The following is a 21,015-nucleotide window of genomic DNA, read 5'->3' as shown; positions in this document are numbered from 1 at the left end:
TGGGACTAACGCCTTACTGCACTATATTCGGTGACAATAAACACCACAAATTTACGTTTATACACAATTTTTTAGTTGTTGTAAGTTATTTTCTACTTTTTAAAATAAACAAATTAAAACTAACTGCGATATATTTTGTTTAAAATATAATACACAATGTTATTAAACGGTAAATAAACTAAATAAATATGACAAGTAGTTGTTTTGTATTCTTTATTATTATCTAATACAATAAACATGACAAATGTGACAAACAGTAAGAAAGAAGACTATACCGTTAAGTAGTCAAGTGGTCAAGTCTAAAGACCGCAATGTGGTTATTTGGACGCCGCCTCACTCATTTTCGTTCCATTCTTCCACATACAGTGGACTCAATTGTCATTAGCTATATAGGGAATAGTGAACGAGGGAGCGGTTTCGGACGCAGCTGTAAGCAGACGGCTGCAGTGAGGGGAGGAGTGAAAAATAAGCTGTCGTCTCATTCCAGTTCTCTTCACGGACTTCTGAGGCTGCTACCTTGAAAGACCGAGTGCTCCCCTTTTAAGGTGGGATGCTTAGAAGGTCGCAACCCTTGATTTGGGACAAAGTTAAAATGTGGAGGAGCGCCTACCGACAGCGCCCCTGCTGCCGACCGCCGTAAAATTTCAAAGGAAGCAGCGTAATCTTTACATGTGATGATGACGCATTCAGTGCACATTGTTCACTTCACTCAAGATGGCTGCATCTTTGTGGGGAGTCAGGAAAGCAGTCGTTGCTCAAGTTCGTAATGTAAGTAACTTACAGACACCTATGAAATATCCTGAATTATTTTACAGATACAGATCTTTTTTATTTAATTACGTAAATTACCTAGAAATGAAGGCGATCGACATGATGGCATGTGACCCTTACTGGCATTGCAGAGTGCTGGAGTATTCGCGCAAATAATCTAAAGGTTATGATTTTTTGTTTGAATGTAAGGGTTGAAAATCAGCAGACGAGGAACGTAAAATCTGTAAATAGAGCACTTGTCTTTCAAGTAAGTTAACCTACTGCAGACTTGTTTCTTTTTAGTGTTAAGGTTATGTTAACCAGGTACCTGCTCTGACAAGGTCATTGAGCGAACTCGTCTGTCTAGATTATGTTCACTTCCTACTCTTTGTAGCGGTCCATAGTCCCATAATTTACCAATCTAGAAGTCTTTTAGTAAGGTTTTCTTGTCGATGATTGTAACAAAAATACAGGCAACGTTAGATAAAGCAGCATACCAACTGTTATGTCTCTTTGCCATATTTGGTTAATTTGCGTATCTTTGTCAAGTCATAAGTGTTTATTTGATCACCACATTTGATCGTTGAAAACAATTTTTATTTGTTCACCACATTTGATCGTTTTCTCAATTATTAAATTTTTAAGGGGACATCATGAAAATCTGACTTTCTATGTTTAAGTGCTATAAGTGTTAAAGGAACAGTCTACTCATTTTCAGTATTGAACTGTGTTATTGCCTTGACTGGGAAGAGTTGATGCATCCCTCTGTCATCTGTGTTCGTGCACGTGGGCGCTGATGCGCGCTGCGACACTTTGATAGCATTTTGCTTAGCCCCATTCATTCAATGGCACCATCCAGAGACAAAGCCAGAAGTGACCAAACACATCAACGTCCCTCCCATCCAAGACGAGCAGCCACACGAGCAAGCCTGGTGGCACAAAACAAAACGTAGCGCTTTTCCAAGCGGATTCAAAAGAGGAACTATATTTTATGGCGTAATAGCACTTTTGGGAGTACTTCAACTCGGCGCAGTAACACCCTCCCTCTCCCATTATTAGAGGGAGAAGGGGAGCGGAGTTTTCAGGCAAGTCGAAGTACTCCCAAAAGTGCTATTACGCCATAAAATATAGTTCCTCTTTTAAATCCGCTTAGAAAAGCGCTACGTTTTATTTTGTACCACCAAACTTGCTCGTATAACTACTCGTCTTAAATAGGAAAACTTCTAACTTTATCTCTGATTGGTACCATTGAATGAATGGGGCTAAGCTAAATGCTATCGAAGTGACGCAGCGCGCTCCAGCGCTTACGTGCACGCACACAGATGATAGAGGGATGTATCAACAATTCTTAGTTAAGGTAATAACATAGTTTAATATTGAAAATGAGTAGACTATTCCTTAATTTGGGTCCCCAGTGCTTCTATCAACCTAGAAAATGTGACAAAGATCAACCCAGTAACTTAGTTTGGGTAAACTAATAGGCTTGTTTGAGATGAGCAAATTCTGCACAGAATCAATCACCGGTGATCGCTGTGAGGGCTGCAACGATTAATCGTATGTCCCATTTAAAATGCCCCTGAAATCGATTCATAATCGATTTTGAACCGTTTCTGTGTTTCATGCGCAGCTTGTGCGTGTACTACGGCATTTGGTCAGTAGGAAGTCCTTATAAATCTAAAATCATTATGAGTCGGAGTCGTTTGTAATGTGCGTGCATTTAAAAAAGCAACACCCGTTAAACAAACTCATTCAAAATATTCTTTATGATGAAAATACCTGAAACAATTTGAAGAACAGTGATATAAATGTTCCTATTCACACTATTCCTTTGCCTCATGCCGCTTTGCGCAAAATTATGGGTGCGACTTCCGGCACGTACTGTCACTGAACCGGAGCCGGTGTTTTCGATGATGATTACGGTCATAATTTCATGTATAAGCCGATGAGGATGAAATTAAGCAGTGTCTTGATATATCATATGAAGATATATTCAATCGTTTAATGTTGTTCCTCAGGGGTAACCAAGACTTCTTGTTCAATAGTAATGGTTTAAAATGTTGTGAGTTTTTTTAAACTGCAATTTTTAATCGACTTGTTTGAGTTTTTATGGCGACACATCAAGCTTCACGTGATCCGACAGCAGCAGTAACTTGTGCTTCTCATTTAACACATTGTAAGTTGTTTAAACAAACCATAATAAACATATTAAACTACTATTACATGTTTTCAGTATTGTTTTCGTTTTATGGAAATATTATTATGCAGTAGATAAGACATGAGCTTATGAAATTATTTGCTTATTTAACAAAAAAAATTAAAACATAAAAGTAACACTATGCGCAAACATAGGGCCCTATAAAATCCGTTTTATTTTTTCCCAAATTCCGTTTTATTTTTTCCCAAATTCCGTTTTCTCCGTTTTAATTTTTGCAAATTCCGTTTTATCCGTTTTAATTTTTGGCAATTATATTTTTTACCCTTTACTTTTATTTTAGTCATAAAAAGAGTGTGCCTTTAATGTTAATGATTAAAATGTAAATGATTTGGGGGAAAAACTGGATAACAGGATTACTTAAAGGGAAATTCCGCCCTAAAACGGAATTTAGGGTGTTTTTTCGTTGTTGGCGAGTCAAGCTTTCATTTGGGGGCATGTTTGTGACTGAAGAGCAACATTTGAGATGTTTAAGATGTTCGTTTTCTGGTGGACTGGCCTTTGGATGTGAGTGAATAGGGCATGTCGCATGAGTGCACAAAATCTCTATTTTTACAACACTAAGAAGGCTCGACACAACGTGATACTTTACTCGAAGTATCACGTGGGTCTCTACACATGAACGCGAGCATTGAGAACATTGTTTGTGTACACAGATTTTAGTAAAAGCGAAAAGTTTGGAACAACTTACCGTGCTGTTAAACTGCGTCCCGCCGCCATATTGCCAGTCATGAGCAATCGATTTCAGAATGTGATTGAATGGACTCCATAGGACGCTACTTTTTCAACTACAGGGTCAATATTGTTTTTCACTTGAGACAAAACAACAAATTATCCGTGCATTTATATGGAACTATTGCTGCGTTCCAGAGCCCATCCAAACCAGTGGGACGTGGGATTTATCCTTCTTGAAGTGTCCTAGCTCCTACTTCAAAGCGTTCCAGACATTTGAAGTGGAACGTAAACAGACAACATGGACGACCGACCGGTCTTCTTAAGGCTCGTACAGACTACATAACTTTTAAACGTCGGTCCGAACTGTGCAGTTCACACTACAGTAAAACAACAAGTTAATCATCTTTACAAAGTGTTCTGGAGCCATTATATAAAAGCGCTGCATGTCGCTAAGTAACTTGGTATATTTTTACCGTATTTTCATGATAACAGATAATAACGACATAATTTCACGCCATAATATAAAAAAACAAGTTGTGTTAAAATTACAGTGTCTAAAACAACCATACAAGCAGAGAAGTACAATTTATAGTCTATTCCTTGAAGATTTCCTCTCACGACGACGCGATCTATGGGCGCCGCCATTGTCCTCCGACTTATTTTTTCTGAAGTCGGGGTAGGTCGAACTCCCCCGAGTTCGCCGGTAGGAGGTTCCACTTCGACAGGCATTCCAGTGCACTTTTCCTAGTTGGAGGTAGGATAAGTCCTACATCCCACTGGTTTGGATGGGCTCTGGAACGCAGCATATGCTTTAGGAGCTATCCATCTTTACTCTCCTTCCTCCTTATGTCGCATTCTGAGATCGATTGCTCATGACTGGCAATATGGCGGCGGGACGCAGTTTAACAGCACGGTAAGTTGTTCCAAACTTTTCGCTTTTACTAAAATCTGTGTACACAAACAATGTTCTCAATGCTCGCGTTCATGTGTAGAGACCCACGTGATACTTCGAGTAAAGTATCACGTTGTGTCGAGCCGCCTTAGTGTTGTAAAAATAGAGATTTTGTGCACTCATGCGACATGCCCTATTCACTCACATTCAAAGGCCAGTTTACCAGAAAACGAACATCTTAAATATCTTAAATGTTGCTCTTCAGTCATAAATATGCTTTTAAATGAAAGTTTGACTCGTTAACAACGAAAAAACACCCTAAATTCCGTTTTAGGGCGGAATTTCCCTTTAATGACTATAAAAGATGAATTTACACACGCACATACACACAACTCAATTCAATGCATTGTTTTTTAGTGTTGTTGCAGGAGGCTACAACAAGGTGTCAACGCAGTGGTGCCGTCAGAAGTGCCTTAAACACATCAATCCAGCGGAACGCGATCCATATTTTATACACAATCGCTTGAAATGCATATAACTTTACCAACATACACAGGATAGTGATCTGACTTAGGACAGCATGAGCACGCAGCTCTTTGCACGTGCGAGCAAAAGAGAGACAGAGAGCGCCGCCATGATGCAGATGATTATATTTTAAATGCGAGGGATAGTTAGTTTGCCTCAGCTCGCTTGAAATGCATAAAACTGAACAAATACATGAGGATTTGTGTTCGCACTTCGGACAGATGCGTGAGCGCATGACCGTGAGAGGTACAGTGAGACAAACATGGATGAGAGAGTGCATGTATCTTTGCGCTCACCGTGAACAGAGTGTTGACTAAACTTCCAAAATAACAGTTCTCCGGTCACATAAAAGTCATGTGAGACCTGCTCGGAACTAAGCCCTTTCGTCGAATTTCTTAATTTTTTCGCTGACGAAAGCAGAGTCGTGGAGAGCCGCTTCACCATGGTTTCAGTGTTTTGGAGGAGGTCTGAAACGACGGGAGGGGGCGTGTCGCCCAGATTTACTTCCCCCGGTCTGCGTTTCCCCAGACATACGTTCGTCTCCCACACAAAAACATAATTTTATTCAAAATATGTAAAATTCCGCAAAATTCCGCGTTAATACTAGATTCCGTGTTAATTAGCCAATTCCGCGATTCCGTCCGCGATTCCGTGATCGCGGAAATTATAGGGCCCTACAAACACATCACAAACAATTATAAACATTAACTAATAATAAGCAGTTTATGTCGTAGGCCACACACAACCACACACACACACAACCACACACACACACAACCACACACACACACAACCACACACACACACAACCACACACACACACAACCACACACACACACACAACCACACACAACCACACACACACACAACCACACACACACACAACCACACACACACACAACCACACACACACACAACCACACACACACACAACCACACACACACACAACCACACACACACACAACCACACACACACACAACCACACACACACACACAACCACACACACACACACAACCACACACACACACACACACACACACAACCACACACACACACACACAACCACACACACACACACACAACCACACACACACACAACCACACAACCACACACAACCACACAACCACACACACAAACACACACACACACACACACACACAACCACACACACACACACAACCACACACACACACACAACCACACACACACACACACAACCACACACACACAACCACACACACACACACACACACAACCAACCACCCCCCCAAAGCTGTAAACTGTAGTATATAACCCCATTCACACAGACCTTTCGTTCCAGAAAATACCTGTAAAATTGCCAGACAAGCGTCTGTGTGAACACAAACTTGTCCCGTTAATCTTCTAAGATCGTTGCCGGAAAGAGGACCTAGTCAGATGCACGGATAACCCTCTGTGTGAACAAGAAGTCGAAAGAATGCCGTAATGGGCATGTCGTAGTGAGGACGCACGCATCATCACAACAAAAGTTATGGTTCAGCTCCTTAAAACGAGAGATAACATGCATATAAACATTCACCACGAGAAATGTTGCAAACTATATTGATGCAGTTATCAGGAAATGATAAATGAGATGCATAAACAATGACGCACGTGCCGTAGTGAGGACGCGCGTGTCATGGCAACATGAAGTTGGTTCAACTCTTTAAAAGAAGGAATTAACAACATTCACGACGAGAAATGTCAGCAAACTGGACTGAAGCAGATATCAGGTAAGTTAGCTCGTTACTTACTGCGTTGAAACAGAGATCATTCAGCAGCATAAAAGAATATCGCGTCACATGCTCATTGAGCTATAATAAAGGAATATACCCGCGCGTCATCCCAACAAGATATATCGTTCAGCTCCTCAAAATGCGGGTTTCAAATGCATATAAACAATCACGATGAGAAATGTCTGAAAACTGTATTAAAGCCGAGATCAGGGAGCTCGTCAAATATCCACTCTGAAGCAGAGATCATTCACCAGCATTAGAACGGCGCGTCACGCGCTCCTTTATAATCTTATCATAAACAAAAAAGCACGTGAGTGGTTATTGGAGAGAGAAATAATATATAATATGCAAACTTCAGACGCTGCGTAGAAGAGAGGGCGGGACTTTCAATAGGTCACGTGACCATCAGATGCCGGGTAATCATGGCAGTGTGAATGAACAAAAAAAACTAAGGATCCCGGAAAAATCCCGGATGCCTTTCCTGTGTATTTTACGTAATGTCTGTGTGAAAAGGGCTCAAGTGTACTATACTATAATATACACACAAAGAATATCGGCCATATACCATTATCTGACTTTTTACTTACTAATATCTGTATTGCATTGGCACAACAATAAAAAATTGGTTGGGCTCTAAAAAAAGCTTTTTATAAAAAGTAAGATGGGTTTGGTGCACACATGGGAAAAAGTACACATGCCATGGTTAAGTATACTGCCGTATCTTTAATGTAGAGATGCTCTGATCAGCATTTTTGGGGCCGATTACCGATCACTAAGATCATGATCTGCCGATCGCCGATCAGTGCTGATCACAGAATGGCAGTGGAATGGGAATCTTTTATCTATAATCTATGTAGAAATGAAACTAACTATAAATTAGGTATATTATTGTTTTAATAGAGAATCAAATAAATAAGCACAACAAATATTTATTCTTGCAAAGAAGACCGGCTGCTGTGTATGCGTGCGGCGGGTGTCCGCAAACAAGAGCAGCTGTGAGGAAAATGGAAGTTTAAACCTTCAAAACTTTAAAACGAATGCAAGTAATAAACTTTCGGCATGAGGATGCAATTGTCCGCGATAGATATGTGTTGTATACGCCGTTTGGTAGAGATGTGAAGACAAATGGTTCCGAGGACCGGAGCGCGTCCTCATAGAAAATACGCATATCTCTGTAAAGGCAGAGAGAGAAATCCAAATCTGCACGTCACACATGAGCAACGGGTTACAAAATTCTTGCACTGTGTAAAATGGTCTCTAATTGCAGCCGCAACAGGAACGCTATGATGACAAAAGTAAACAGAAAGATCGGCTCATGAGATCGGCAAATTTAGCGAGTGCCGATCGCGTCATTTAATGCCGTTATTGGCCGATTACGATCGGCGGCCGATCGATCGGAGCATCCTTACTTTAATGTTGTGAGTCAGTTTTTGTTAGGATACATGGCATATTAGATTCTCTTAAATAGGAAATACAAACAGATAAAAATCTAAATCTGACTCCCTCTGCTATAAATCTTGTAATTCAATTATAATTCTGTGCCGGTACCTAACGGTACCTTTATTCAATACTTTACTCTCTGTCTAATAACAAAGCATTTATTTCATTTTATTTATTAAAACATTGGTCCAAACATCTCAATTTCAACATTTTATTTATTTAGAAATTTTACATACTACTACTAAAGGTAGGGTATCACATTTTGAAAAATGCTAACGGTAGCTGCCTAGCAATGAAATCATGATCCCACCCTCCAGTCAACTCGCCATCCAAAGTCACGCCTCTTTCAAAACACATGAACACACACAGATCAGAAGGTCACATCTAATGTCTCATTCACCAGTGAGAAAACTTTGCAGTACAAAGTGAATAACATTTCCAAAATAACCAACATAAACAACTGGTTTACATCAGAATAAGTTTAAGCACACTTTCGGTTGTGTAGACGCAAGTCAGTAACTATATCGTTACGCTAATCCGTAAACGAACACAAATTTCATAAGCAACGCAATGTTTAATCAAAGTAGAATATCTGAATCCATCTCAATACAAACATATCGCGTACTTACCTTACCAAAATAAACAGTGCAACAACCCTTTCAGACTCTTTGCCTCCTGCAGCTGTTTGCATCTCGTGGTAAAGCAGTAAAGTTGCCGATGTTAATTTGGGTTTTTGTTCTTTGCTGATTCAGGCAGTTGTCACTGTTGTTGTTATAAAACATGTGTTTCGGTTTGTGGTTCCTGTGCAGGTTGTCAATTCAGCAGAAAAGTTTGCCATTCTCCCTGTTTACAGGAGGTGAGCGCACGTGAACGCGCCAATGACGTATGGTTTCTGCGTACACTAGCTGCGCGGTGGGCGTTCAAATTACGCTTACGTTTGAGAGAAATAAAAGCCAACGTCCGTTCGGACCAAAATTTATGATTGGTTGAACATTTTTTGATCCTACGCCTTTCACAGATTACATAAATTTCTACAAATAAATGTAAACAACTTAACACAGGGATTGCTATCAGGATATGAGGAGACTTTTAACCAGCATAACTAAAAAGGTTTCAGGATCAAATCTGTTACCCTACCTATAACAAATAAACAAAATTTAAATATCTACCTTACTCTTTATTTTAGCCTTTTCTGCCGTCTTTGAGATGGGGACAGGCCTCTGTGTCTTATGCTCAAAGCCTGCTGGGAGCTCCAGAAACTCATCTTACCACCCTACCCAATGGCTTGAGGATTGCCTCCGAACCGACCAACCAAGCCACATGCACAGTGAATATCTGTTAATTTTGAAATAATTGTTTTAATAATTTTTTTAAAGTGTTTTCAAATATGTGCATTTTCTCAAGAATCTGGGCCTATGTTTTTAAACCCACCCCATCACCATGTTACTTTTGTAAAGAGTCCAGGCATGGCTATAATAATATAGATTGGCTAAATTTTTCTACATATTAACTGGGGTTCATTGTTAACATGCCTACAAAGTTGTAAGATTTTTTTTTAAAAATGAACTGAAACTGAATGGCTTAAAATTAAAAAGTTTATATAATAACTAAAACTCTTGGATACTGCAAATAATTTGTTTTCTTCGCATTTGTCTGTATTTTGCAGGTTGGCCTTTGGATTAACTGTGGGAGTCGATGGGAGTCTGAGAGGAACAATGGCGCTGGATTTTTTCTGGAACACATGGCTTTCAAGGTATTCAATATAATACTATAGGTGCATCTCAGATCGCACACTTATAGACTGTTCTTTTGCCCATATTTTAAAATTATTTTGTAATATAAATAACGGAAGTAGGGTGTTCTACATTGAATATTAAAAAAAGAAATACAAAAATGCGTAGTAAAAGAGAAATACAAAAATGCGTAGTAAAAGAGGTGCACCCTTTGTTGCTGTGAGAGCAAAGTTCACCTGCGTGTTTCTGAGCTTATGTTGGACAAAAAAAGATAAAACTGACATCAAAAGTATGATAAAAATTGATTATCATTGACTTTTCCATTTGGGACAATAATACTTATAAAATTCATACACTAGATGTTTTTTTTTTAGTACATCAGTGCTCTAGACTGCGACCAAATAAATTTAAGTTGCCACAGCAAAACTGATTAGTACATCATTTTATTTTTATTACTTAAAAATGTTATACCACGCAAGCTATTGGGGCGGTTTCCCGGACAGGGATTAGACTAGTCCTAGACTTAAACACTTTTTAGAGCTCTCCAAACTGAAAACAACTTTGACTTACAGATCTTAAAATACATCAGGGCCCTTTGTTTTACTTCAAGATGCACACAGGTAATGTTTTTAGTAAGGCATGTTGTTTAAAACTAGTTATATGTCCTAATTAAACTAAGGCCTAGTCCTGGATTAAGCTAATCCTGGTCCGGGAAACCGCCCCATTATGTTTATGGCGCATCCAGTCACTCTCCTCTGACGCCTCCCCCGTGCCTTTCCCTAATTTTATCTGGACATTCAGCTACCCACAGCACGGGCACGGCTTTGTAAGGCGAGCTTCATACAGAATAGTTGTGAGAATTTGCGTGGTCCACGTAAGAAAGGAACATGTACATTGTATTTAATGTGCTGAAACATTAAAATAAAACTAAAGCTTCACAATGAGTGTACAAAGAAAACAAGCTTAATATAATTTATTAAGTTACTGCTTAAATGGGTATGCCAATCACAAGTTTACTTCTGAAATACTTCAAAAGAAAAACATACCTTTTCTTCATAACAGCGTATGCAAACACCACCACATGGGTTAAATTTTTTAGCTTTGTTACAGACATAAAGATTATTTTTAGAGCGACTAATGTGGCATGCTGAAGTTCAGCAGTGCTCAATGCAAGTGCTCAGTGAAACTATTTAAAACAAAGGCGTTAGTCTATATAATATAAGTTATACATAATGTTAACATAATTAAATAAAATGTTTAATTAATGGATGTTTATATCAGTTAAGTCCCAAGCTCAAGGTTGCTGTACAAGGAAAACACATTAAAGGGCATTATAGTAACAACAGACAGGCAGAGTGGAGACCGTACAGAAATCACATACAATGAACGTGTATAAACAGACACACATGAGAGGTAATGCCTAGCAAATCATGGATATACAGATGAGAGCTAATGCACAGCAACATTGATAAAGAGATACACACAGATACATGTTTATCATAAACAAGAAATTATCTGTATTGTAACAAACATGTAAATGCATTACACACATTTGGATGTAGTTTCAGTCTTTCTTACTTTCTTGCCCCATCTCGCGACAGAGCTCGCAAAATTTCAAAATCCCTGTTAGCCCTTGGGCAGTTTTTGGCAGCTCCAAATTAATGTTAGTAGTAAAAAAACATTATTTTTAATGTATAATATTGAGACAAAACTGAATATCAACTGAAATCACAGAAATGAAAATGCCACTTGACGTTGAGGGCATAGCACACGGTTCCTCAATTAGTTTTTACCACAGGCCGAATTCTACCAACAATACAAAGCCTAGGGCCACTGACCACAATATTTGCTAAATAAACAAACAAAAAAAAATAGTTCTCCACTGTGTGCTGCGGGAGATTTCACTTGTCATGTGAGGATAGTAATGACTGACAGGACGGAGGAGGAAATTGTGCCCAACAGATCCAGAGCGTTAATGACAAATCCATACTGTCGCTCCCTGTACAGTTTGTGCAATCTCGAATGTAAAAGCGAAAGTAAAAATTGTGGATCCGCCGGCGGCGCGTCAGTGCCGTTGCTCACGGCAGAAGTTGAACATTTCTACAGTCCCCCTGTAGTTGATCATTTTAGCATTTTAAAACTCTTCTTTGAGCATCATAATAGCATATGTAAAAGTTTTTCCTGTGACAGTAACCTCTTTATGCTTTAAAACAGCTCGAATGTAACTCAGTATACTTTAGTATATTTGTGAAGTTTCATCCCTGCAGGATATACGGGGCTAGTGTTTCAGAACAGCAGTATGAAATGCTAAATTTAAGTTTCCTGTTGAGAAAATTGCCTGAACCATGTTCCAAACTTTTCTCTCATCTAGGGTACAAAGAAGCGCCCACAGTCTGCTCTGGAACAGGCAGTCGAGTCAATGGGAGCTCACTTGAGTGCATACACATCTCGTGAGCATACTGCTTTCTACATGAAGGCCCTTGCCAAGGACTTGCCCAAAGGTTTGAGAGCCAACAGCTATGCTAAACTAACCATAACTTTTTTTCTAGCAACATGCATACCTAGAAATTGTACTTTCAATGCGGTGTTAATCACTTTGGATAAAAGCATTTGTCAGATAGTAAATAGCCTCTTTCACACTGTAATTTCGCTAAATTACCATAAATTTACTAGTGAATACAAAAATGTGCTGTTCACACACACACCGTGACGTTTTGTCTTTTTACCTGTAAGATATCATTCACACATCGGTTCCCATATAAAATCTGTAAGAAAGCGGAAGTTACCTCTCTGTCAGGGCAGGACTTACCAGGGTGGAGGCCCCTGGGCTTGAATAATTTTTGGGCCCTACACTCTCAGAACAAAAGCTGTCACTGGGACGGTACCCTTTAAATGTGTCCTAATATTTACCATTTAGGTACAGATATAGGTACATTTGTACCCATTATATTTAGGTACAAAGATGTACTATTTGAAAGGGTATCACCCCAGTGACAGCTTGTGTAAATTATCTTCTGAGAGTGCACATACAGTAAACAACCTAAAATAAAAAATATATCATAGAACTATATTTTAGGGAAGTTTCCCGACAGGGTTTAGATTAATCCAGCACTAGGCCTATTGCTAGGTTATATTATGGCATTCAAGTACTTTTTTACAAACAAACCTTACAAAAAACATTACTCGTGTGCGTCTTGAGACAAAACAATGGCAATGATATATGTTAAGATATATCAGTGCAAGATGTGTTTAAATTAAGACAGATCAAACATGCATTTTAATCTTGGACTAGGATAAGACCTGACTAGGAAACTGCCCTTATATCTCTAAAGCAGAACATAAACCCAGTCTAAAATTAAATCATGTATTTTTAGGGATGTCACAAATCCAAATTAATCATGCACATTAAAAAATACCCCATAACAACATTTAAAATCCTTGTGTTAGACTTAGCTTAAGAAAAGAATATTAAGTCTTGATAAACATTCACCTTATTACACACCATATAATGTAATGTGTAAATGTGATCAACAAGTGTATTTTTTGCATATAGCCTACAAGTGGTGCAGTGTTTAAGAATGAAAAAGAAAATATTTTAGGATGTTAATAATTATGACCATCATGCAATAGACACCAAAAACCAAAGTGGATAAAATGATCATTGATTAATTTTTGCATCTGATATGAACATAATACATTAAAACCTTGAAGGTAGATATAAAAATGTACACTTTTCAGAAGTTTAAACTCTGATTCTGTTAAGCACAAGGAAACATGCTGAAAGAGAAACTACAGGTAGGCTAGCTAGTGGATTATATCAAAAACCATCAGGACATCAACATGGCCATGATTTAGTGCATCCTCACCTCCAGATGAAGTAATAAACTGGACTGATGATTTAAATGTTGACATAATCATATGTGCATTGTTAACTCTCCGGATTGTGTTATGTTTCGTAGCTATGCTCCACTCGTTCACTTCTCCACAGAAACTGTTTGGTTACAGTGTCGTTTGATCTGCAGACTGCGAGCAGATTGAATTTCATTTGGCGCTACGCAGACCGCTTGGTGATGTCAAAGTACCGCGCGAGCGATTAGAAAGCAGACTTCCCCGTGTGATTTCTCGAATCGCTCTCGTGGTACTCTGATGTCATACTTCTGGCTGTTGTTGAACCACATGAATACACCCGTCTGCTTTACAGTCACTTTTGCGCCGTGATAATTTGATTTCATATGATTATCGGATCGTGCACTGCCGCATGAAGTCAAATGCGCTAAATACTTCAACCCGCCAAAGTAGCAAGTAGAGCATGCGAATGGTGAGTGATTCAGATGTCAATTTATGAATGAAAGTGTCAAAGGTTTGTCACACTTTTTTAAATGGGTATACGGAAATCCTTGACCATTCCTTGTGGGTATACATGCGTGTCACATTAGATAACATACATACAAAAACAGAGTTACAAGACCATAGCCCACTCTAGTAAACTTTTTCATACTGAGCGCTTCCTTTGTTCAATGTGCTTTTTCTCGTTATATGTAAAGCTCATTCATGACTCCAATTTAAAACGATCAAACGAACGCAAGCAAGCACGGATCCGAGGCCCCTATTGGCCGGGGCCCCTGGGCTCAAGCCCAATGGTAAGTCCGGCCATGCTCGCTGTAAGCTCAGTAGTGTATTTGTAAACAATGATGGGTTATGACATATCCACGGTCTGTATTTTGTTGTTTTTACCTCTGTGCCAAATGCTGACAGTCGCACAGTTGCTCGTGACCAGACAACATTGCATTAGGTGACTTCAAACGGAACTGAACTGGGGAATAGTCGCAACTTACGTCTTGAACAGCAGTAATGTTTAGACACAGGCTTCATTGTGAATGTGCGAAAGACATGGGCAGTTCGGCAAATAGATGGTAAGCTGTTTTAAACAACTTCGGTAAAGAGATGATTTTAACTTCAGATGTGCTCGACTTTATGCAGCGTGCATGTGGACATGGCCACTAGAGCTGCACGATTAATCGTTAAAAGATCGTGATTTGGATTCGACCCCCCCTCCCCCCAAACGATCTTTCACAGATTGTTTTGATTACTTAAATACATTTTTTTGCAAGGTTTGTCTGGCAGTAAATATTTATACACATAACAAATTTTTAAAAGTAATCTGATACTGTCTCGTTTATACAGGCGCTGCAGCTCCCCCTTGTGTTTTTTTAGAGAGATGTCCATTATTGCGGTGATCTGAAATCATCGCGATGAGGTCAAACACTTGATGAGACGATTATTTAATCATTGTGACAGCTCTAACTAACAGCGGCCGCGATGACGTCTTGGCGTGACATTTATTATTGAGCCTGCCAGATGTGCTTGTGTTTGCTTCACTAGTAATGCGGATGTTTTTTAAAAGTTAGACAGAAATAAACAGAAACTAAAGAGAAACTAAACCAAATTATATTATTGCAGATGTAAAATAAAAAGGGGTTGTCACTTGTTACAGCTTTGCACATTTATCAACATATAAACATTGTACTGCTTACTAGCTCACATTTTAAATGTATAATCTGACTTGCCCATCAGAATTAAATAATTATAATCGTTATAATGTATTTTTTGTGTACATGTGTGTTATTGTGTGCATTTTGTTTTTGCGTGCTGGTGGGGTGGTGTTGGGTTCCTTCCTTTTTTTGTCCTTGGACAATCACATGCCTGTTATTGTATTCCCTCTAGCGGTGGAGCTGATGTCAGATGTGGTGCAGAGTTCATCTTTGAGTGAGGCTGAGATAGAGCCGCAGAGGGGTGTGGTGCTTCGAGAGCTGGAGGAGGTGGGAAGTAGCATGCAGGATGTTTGTCTGGATCTTCTCCATGCTACAGCATTTCAGGGTACTTCTTTAGGCCAAAGTGTTCTTGGTCCCTCTGATAATGCCAGGTAAGCACACAGCCACAAGGTCTAGCTGCTAAATAAAATTCAGTTTAATATTTTATTGAAATTACAATATTTCTTCTCAAATAGGAAAAGTATCTATTGTTTTTCAATAATTTCTCCAATTATGAAAAATCTTAACTTGGTGTGACTTTGAACTAAAATCTGAGCTCCTTAAATTTTATTAGATCTTGTATAAATTAAATGACAACTGTGTAAAAAGCTATATTTATGCACCAGTGCCAATAAATGTAATATTTTATTTAAATAATATTTTAAAGTTCTTCCTTAATTGACGCACAGACTCTTATGATGTCTGGAACATGACCTTAAATAGTAATAGTAAACTTAGTAAACTGTTATATACACTGTATATTTAGTAGGGATTTAACTGTATTATAAATTTTGTGGTATTGCGGTATCATCCCCCCCACATGACTCTGTTAAACCTTAGGTCTTCCGGGCAAACAAGTGTGAGTGAATCCGTGAATGAGGAGAGAGTATGAGTGTTGCCATTTCTCAATTGAAATGCTGCAGCCTCCTTGGGTTGCATATGCAGGTTGGCGATTCAATACTATCCCGATACTTGTGTGCCGATTCAATACATATTGCGATTCTGTGGCTATTGTGATTCGTTGTTTCATCTTTGTGATTTTTGTTTGCCTAATAAAGACTAGACAATTGAAAATACTTGATCATACCCTCAAAGAGACTGTATATGAGTCATATTAACAATTTTAAAGTACCTTAAACCAGAGGTCCCCAACCACAGGGTCGCAACCCAGTACCGGGTCAAGTGGACAAGTTGCCAACGGGTCGCAAAAACGTCCTGAAAAATGCATATAATAGCAACGTAATAGTTTAATCTTTTGTCCTTTAAGCTTCAACTTTTCTACTGGGCCGCTCTCTCTCTCTCTCTACCAGCGCATCGGTGATTACATACTGTCATTAGAATTTGAGCATACTTCTAAAACACAATCGATCAAATAATTGCAGAGGTATGACTTCATGAATCATTTGCGAATTTACCTCGCATGTAAATGCGTGAAGACGTTCAACTTCGTGACATCGCAAATGACTGAAAAGTAGCCTAATTGCAGGCTTTAACAACTACAAAATATGATAAAAATAAACTTTTTTGCTGCAGTAATATTTTAACGAATACACTTTTAGGTAGATTTGAAAGGAACCTAAACAGTCCTGTGTCAATCATTATTAAAAGCATATGGTAAACGGGAGTCTCGATCCGTGCCTCCGTGCATAGCCGCAATTCTTCTGGCATCCCTCCTCCTTCTCATATTCTTCTTTGCTTCTTATTTTTTCTTCTGTTCTGTTACTTGAACTTGGGGCTCGAGTCCGACCCAAGGTTCAAGCTGCCTTCGAGAACAGCAAGTCAAGTTACCGTTAATTATTATTATTATTAAGACTAAATGGGCAGGCAAACTCGTTAAACATTGAAAGTAATTTGCAACTAAATATGGTTTTACACATCTATTAAAATAAAGCCGTTATTAATTTTCCTAACGCATTGTTTTTTGATCTTTACCTCTGTTTAAAACGTTACACATTTCGCAAAGGAAGATTTTCAGCACTTTGTTTGAACGGCAATCAGCAACCAATATATAAATGATAACAATAGCATTTAAATAAAGTTGTATTCTCACACATACTATAGTGGGGTGTGATTTTGTTGTTTTTTTTTAACTGGGGGGGCACTACCATTAAAGGTCTGCTTACTGCACCCATTTGCAGCAGCTCTGAATACTGTATTTGTTTGTTTCTTTGCAATGTCACAGTTACTCTTACAAATACTTGAGCTCTTTTCCAGCAAGGTTGCAACAGCAGCCTGGTTTACATAGAACAGTGGTTCCCAACCTTTTTAGCCCTAAGTACCCCCACAGCCCTATCAGTAAGGCTCAAGTACCCCTTCATCGAAACAAATAATTAGTAATTTTAATTAATTAATTCATTTTAAACATTAAAGTAAAAAGCACTGACTGATGAAGCATGTTTATTTCAACAAACCACTACCATTGCGATCAGTGTTTGCATTTTATCATCTCATTTGCATTTTAAAAGACGCTCTCAAAAACGGCACATTTTGATCAGGCCTACAAAATGGCAATTTTGACATGCTATAATTAATTATCTGTAGGGTGTTTTGAGATAAAACTTCACATATGGACTCTGGGAACGCCAAATACTTATTTTACAAATTACAAAATTCATCATATGACCCTTTTAAGGGCCAGATTTACTAACAGCTTGCGCAAACCATAATTTTGCCATTAAATAATGACTGAACTTACCAAAGACACGCAATAGATATTTAGCTCTGAAAAGGTGTTATTTTTGCGACCTTATTGCATATGCATTTGTGGAACTTTTCCTACATTAACATTAATGCGAGGAGAGTATTACATTTTGCCAGAGGAACATACTTTAAAATAAATATATAGTATAGTATATATAGCCCTAAATTTACTAAAATTTTAATTTAAGTTACTGATAATTAAAGTGTGCAAATAAGTTAAATTATTCTGTTCAAATATAAAGAGAAACAAAATGTGTTAAGGCATTCTCTATAAATACAAAAGACATCATACGGGACAAAATATGTTAGCCAAAAACAATTTTTGCATAATTTGAAAATGCAATGGCAGCGGGAATGAATATTATAACATTATTTAAACTTTAATTATAGTTAATAAACTTTGTGTCTTTAGAAACTATTCAGGTTCATTAAAAATAGTCAGATCGTTCTTGAGTTGGACATCGCTATTGCGTTTTGGATCATGCAGCGCATTTACTCTTGACGGCTAATTATATTAATGATGAGATTAAAATTACAAAGTTGTCCTTTTTACAATGCTTTCCTCACAAAAATCAATCGTAGGTCAATGACTGGACAAACGAAAGACATTTTTATTAAAAGTAAATGAGATCAAAGCAAAATGTAAATCTTTTCGCGTACCCCCTGGAAACTCTTCACGTACCCCCTGGGGTATGTGTACCCCCGGTTGGGAATCACTGACATAGAATAGCATAGAATAGTTTTAGATGGTTCACGCTTTTTGTTTATGCCAAGTCTTTTTCTGTTCAGGTAGTGCTCACTGTTCGTATTAATGTTTTTAAGTAAATGTTTTTGCTTTTTTACATTGTGATAAAAATAACAAAAGTAATAATATGAATTATTACTAGATTTAGGAATGCAGCCTTTTTATTTTCTATGTGCATTATGTAATCCAAAGAATTATGTAACTAGAGACATTAACCTAATCTTTTTGTCTTTGTCTTTGCTTTTTACAATATGAAGAACTCTGACTCGTCAGGATCTGGTGGAATACATCAATAGCCATTATAAAGCTCCTCGAATGGTGTTAGCTGCAGCTGGAGGTACTGCTATTATACTTTTATCAAAAAGACAGTAATGTTTTAATTAGGAGGACAACTGATTTATAATTTTTGCCTATTAACCAGCATAGAAGTTTAGATATAGCAAGTGAAGTTTAATGTTAGGGGTGGGAATCGCTTGGACCCTAATGAATCGATTAAGAATCGATTCTTGACGTAGTAACTTGCATATTTGAGACGTCATTACGTCACATTTGCTCTCAAAGCCAGGTTAGTGTTTGCGCTTTTGCTACTATTCTCTGAACTGTCATATACTGTACTTTAATGCAACCAAGTGATCAAAAATGTCATTCTTATAAACATGTATGTTTTGTTTCTGTTGTAAGACATTAAAACCAGTAAAACATAGTTATAAAGAGTGACATTAATTCTATATGTTTCATTAACGGCATTAACTTCCACGAACTGACTAACGTTAAGCATCTAGCATAATCATTAACGTTATACACAGTGATTGGCAGTTTACTGTATTCATCTAATGCAGCACACCCAGTGTCTGGGTAACAAACTATGTGCATATTTTTACAGAAGTATATTCTATGTTCTAATATCCAAACAGTCAGCGGATGGTTTAGGGAAATGTTATTAGCACAGTCAGAAGAGTCATTAAATGAAATGCGCTGTTTTTCCCTGCCACTCACTGAACAGAGAAAAGGCAGAGAAAGATTATCCCAAAGTGTATCTGTTTTCTTCAAACAGTCAAACAGGGCTATTCTAGATTATATTTCTTTTTCTTCTGCTCGTGTAAACTCCGCTGTGTGCAGCAACGCTCTCCCAGTTGAGTTCCACCTTTTGGTTCTGATAACGTCGCGTTATTATTTTGTAAACTAACATTTTAGAATCGATTATTCACTTTTGTGAATCGATTCAGAATCGGCAAGGTTCGCATCGTGATGCATCTAAGAATATATTTTTTGTCCCAACCTAGTGCACTGCAGAATATAAACATCAAACTTGGTAAACAGAAATATGTTGTATTTTTTATAATATGTTGTAAAAGTACAAAAACAAATTATGATTGGCGAGAGCAAACCTTTCTCATAAAGGATTTTATTTACCTTTGCACAAACTGGACCCGTGCTCTCAGCTGTGCTTGAAAATATTCCTTCGCTCTCACCCAGAGAGTTTGCACACACTTGTGTCTTCAGTGCAGTCGCAAAACTTTTCCCTCGCCCGAAATGTGCGTGTGCGCCCTCAGACTGCATCCCATGCATTTGCAATTACATTTGTAATCGAGCTCTCTATGGTAAATAATACCTACGTGGTGCTCGACGATATGGCTAGTGGGAGTGGCTGTCTTACCCGCCACAGCAGAAATCTACCTGCATTTGGTGCGTTGGTGGGTGTTAATGTCAAGCCCTGTCTATATCTGACTTGTGTGTTTTGATGCCCAGACACTTTTAGGACAGAAAAAATAGAAACTAATCCTTTCTTATGCAATAGGGTTTCAGCACTTTGTGGTTGGACAAAGTGCATGAAAACAAAATAAATGTACAACAGAATTTTTTTTTACATTTTAAATGCTATAAACCGCTATTACAATTGTTTTGTAAAGCTGTGTAGTTGGTGCTACTGGGCCTTTAAGGGACACTTAAAAAAAAGCTAATTTTTCAGCTCCCCTAGAGTTAAACATTTGATTTTCACCATTTTGGAATCCTTTCAGCTGATCTCCAGGTCACAATCCATTGAATCTGATTAA

The 21,015-nt window shown here is 38.2% G+C and overlaps 1 protein-coding gene across 1 annotated transcript in view; it reads left to right on the top strand.

Annotated features, from left to right (window-relative positions):
* The first annotated feature begins 609 nt into the window (after positions 1-609).
* uqcrc1 (ubiquinol-cytochrome c reductase core protein 1) overlaps positions 610-21,015 on the top strand; it is a 31,431-nt gene continuing 11,025 nt past the window's right edge. Inside the window, exons 1-6 of the mRNA XM_055212940.2 lie at positions 610-768; positions 9,439-9,579; positions 9,919-10,005; positions 12,357-12,486; positions 15,710-15,908; positions 19,219-19,298. Of these exons, the coding sequence (XP_055068915.1) occupies positions 715-768; positions 9,439-9,579; positions 9,919-10,005; positions 12,357-12,486; positions 15,710-15,908; positions 19,219-19,298 (691 nt within the window). The 5' untranslated portion in view covers positions 610-714. The remainder of the gene's footprint in view (positions 769-9,438; positions 9,580-9,918; positions 10,006-12,356; positions 12,487-15,709; positions 15,909-19,218; positions 19,299-21,015) is intronic.

Source organism: Misgurnus anguillicaudatus, chromosome 8 (genome assembly GCF_027580225.2).
Source record: "Misgurnus anguillicaudatus chromosome 8, ASM2758022v2, whole genome shotgun sequence".
NCBI lineage: Eukaryota > Metazoa > Chordata > Actinopteri > Cypriniformes > Cobitidae > Misgurnus > Misgurnus anguillicaudatus.
This window is presented reverse-complemented; position numbering and strand designations above follow the sequence as displayed.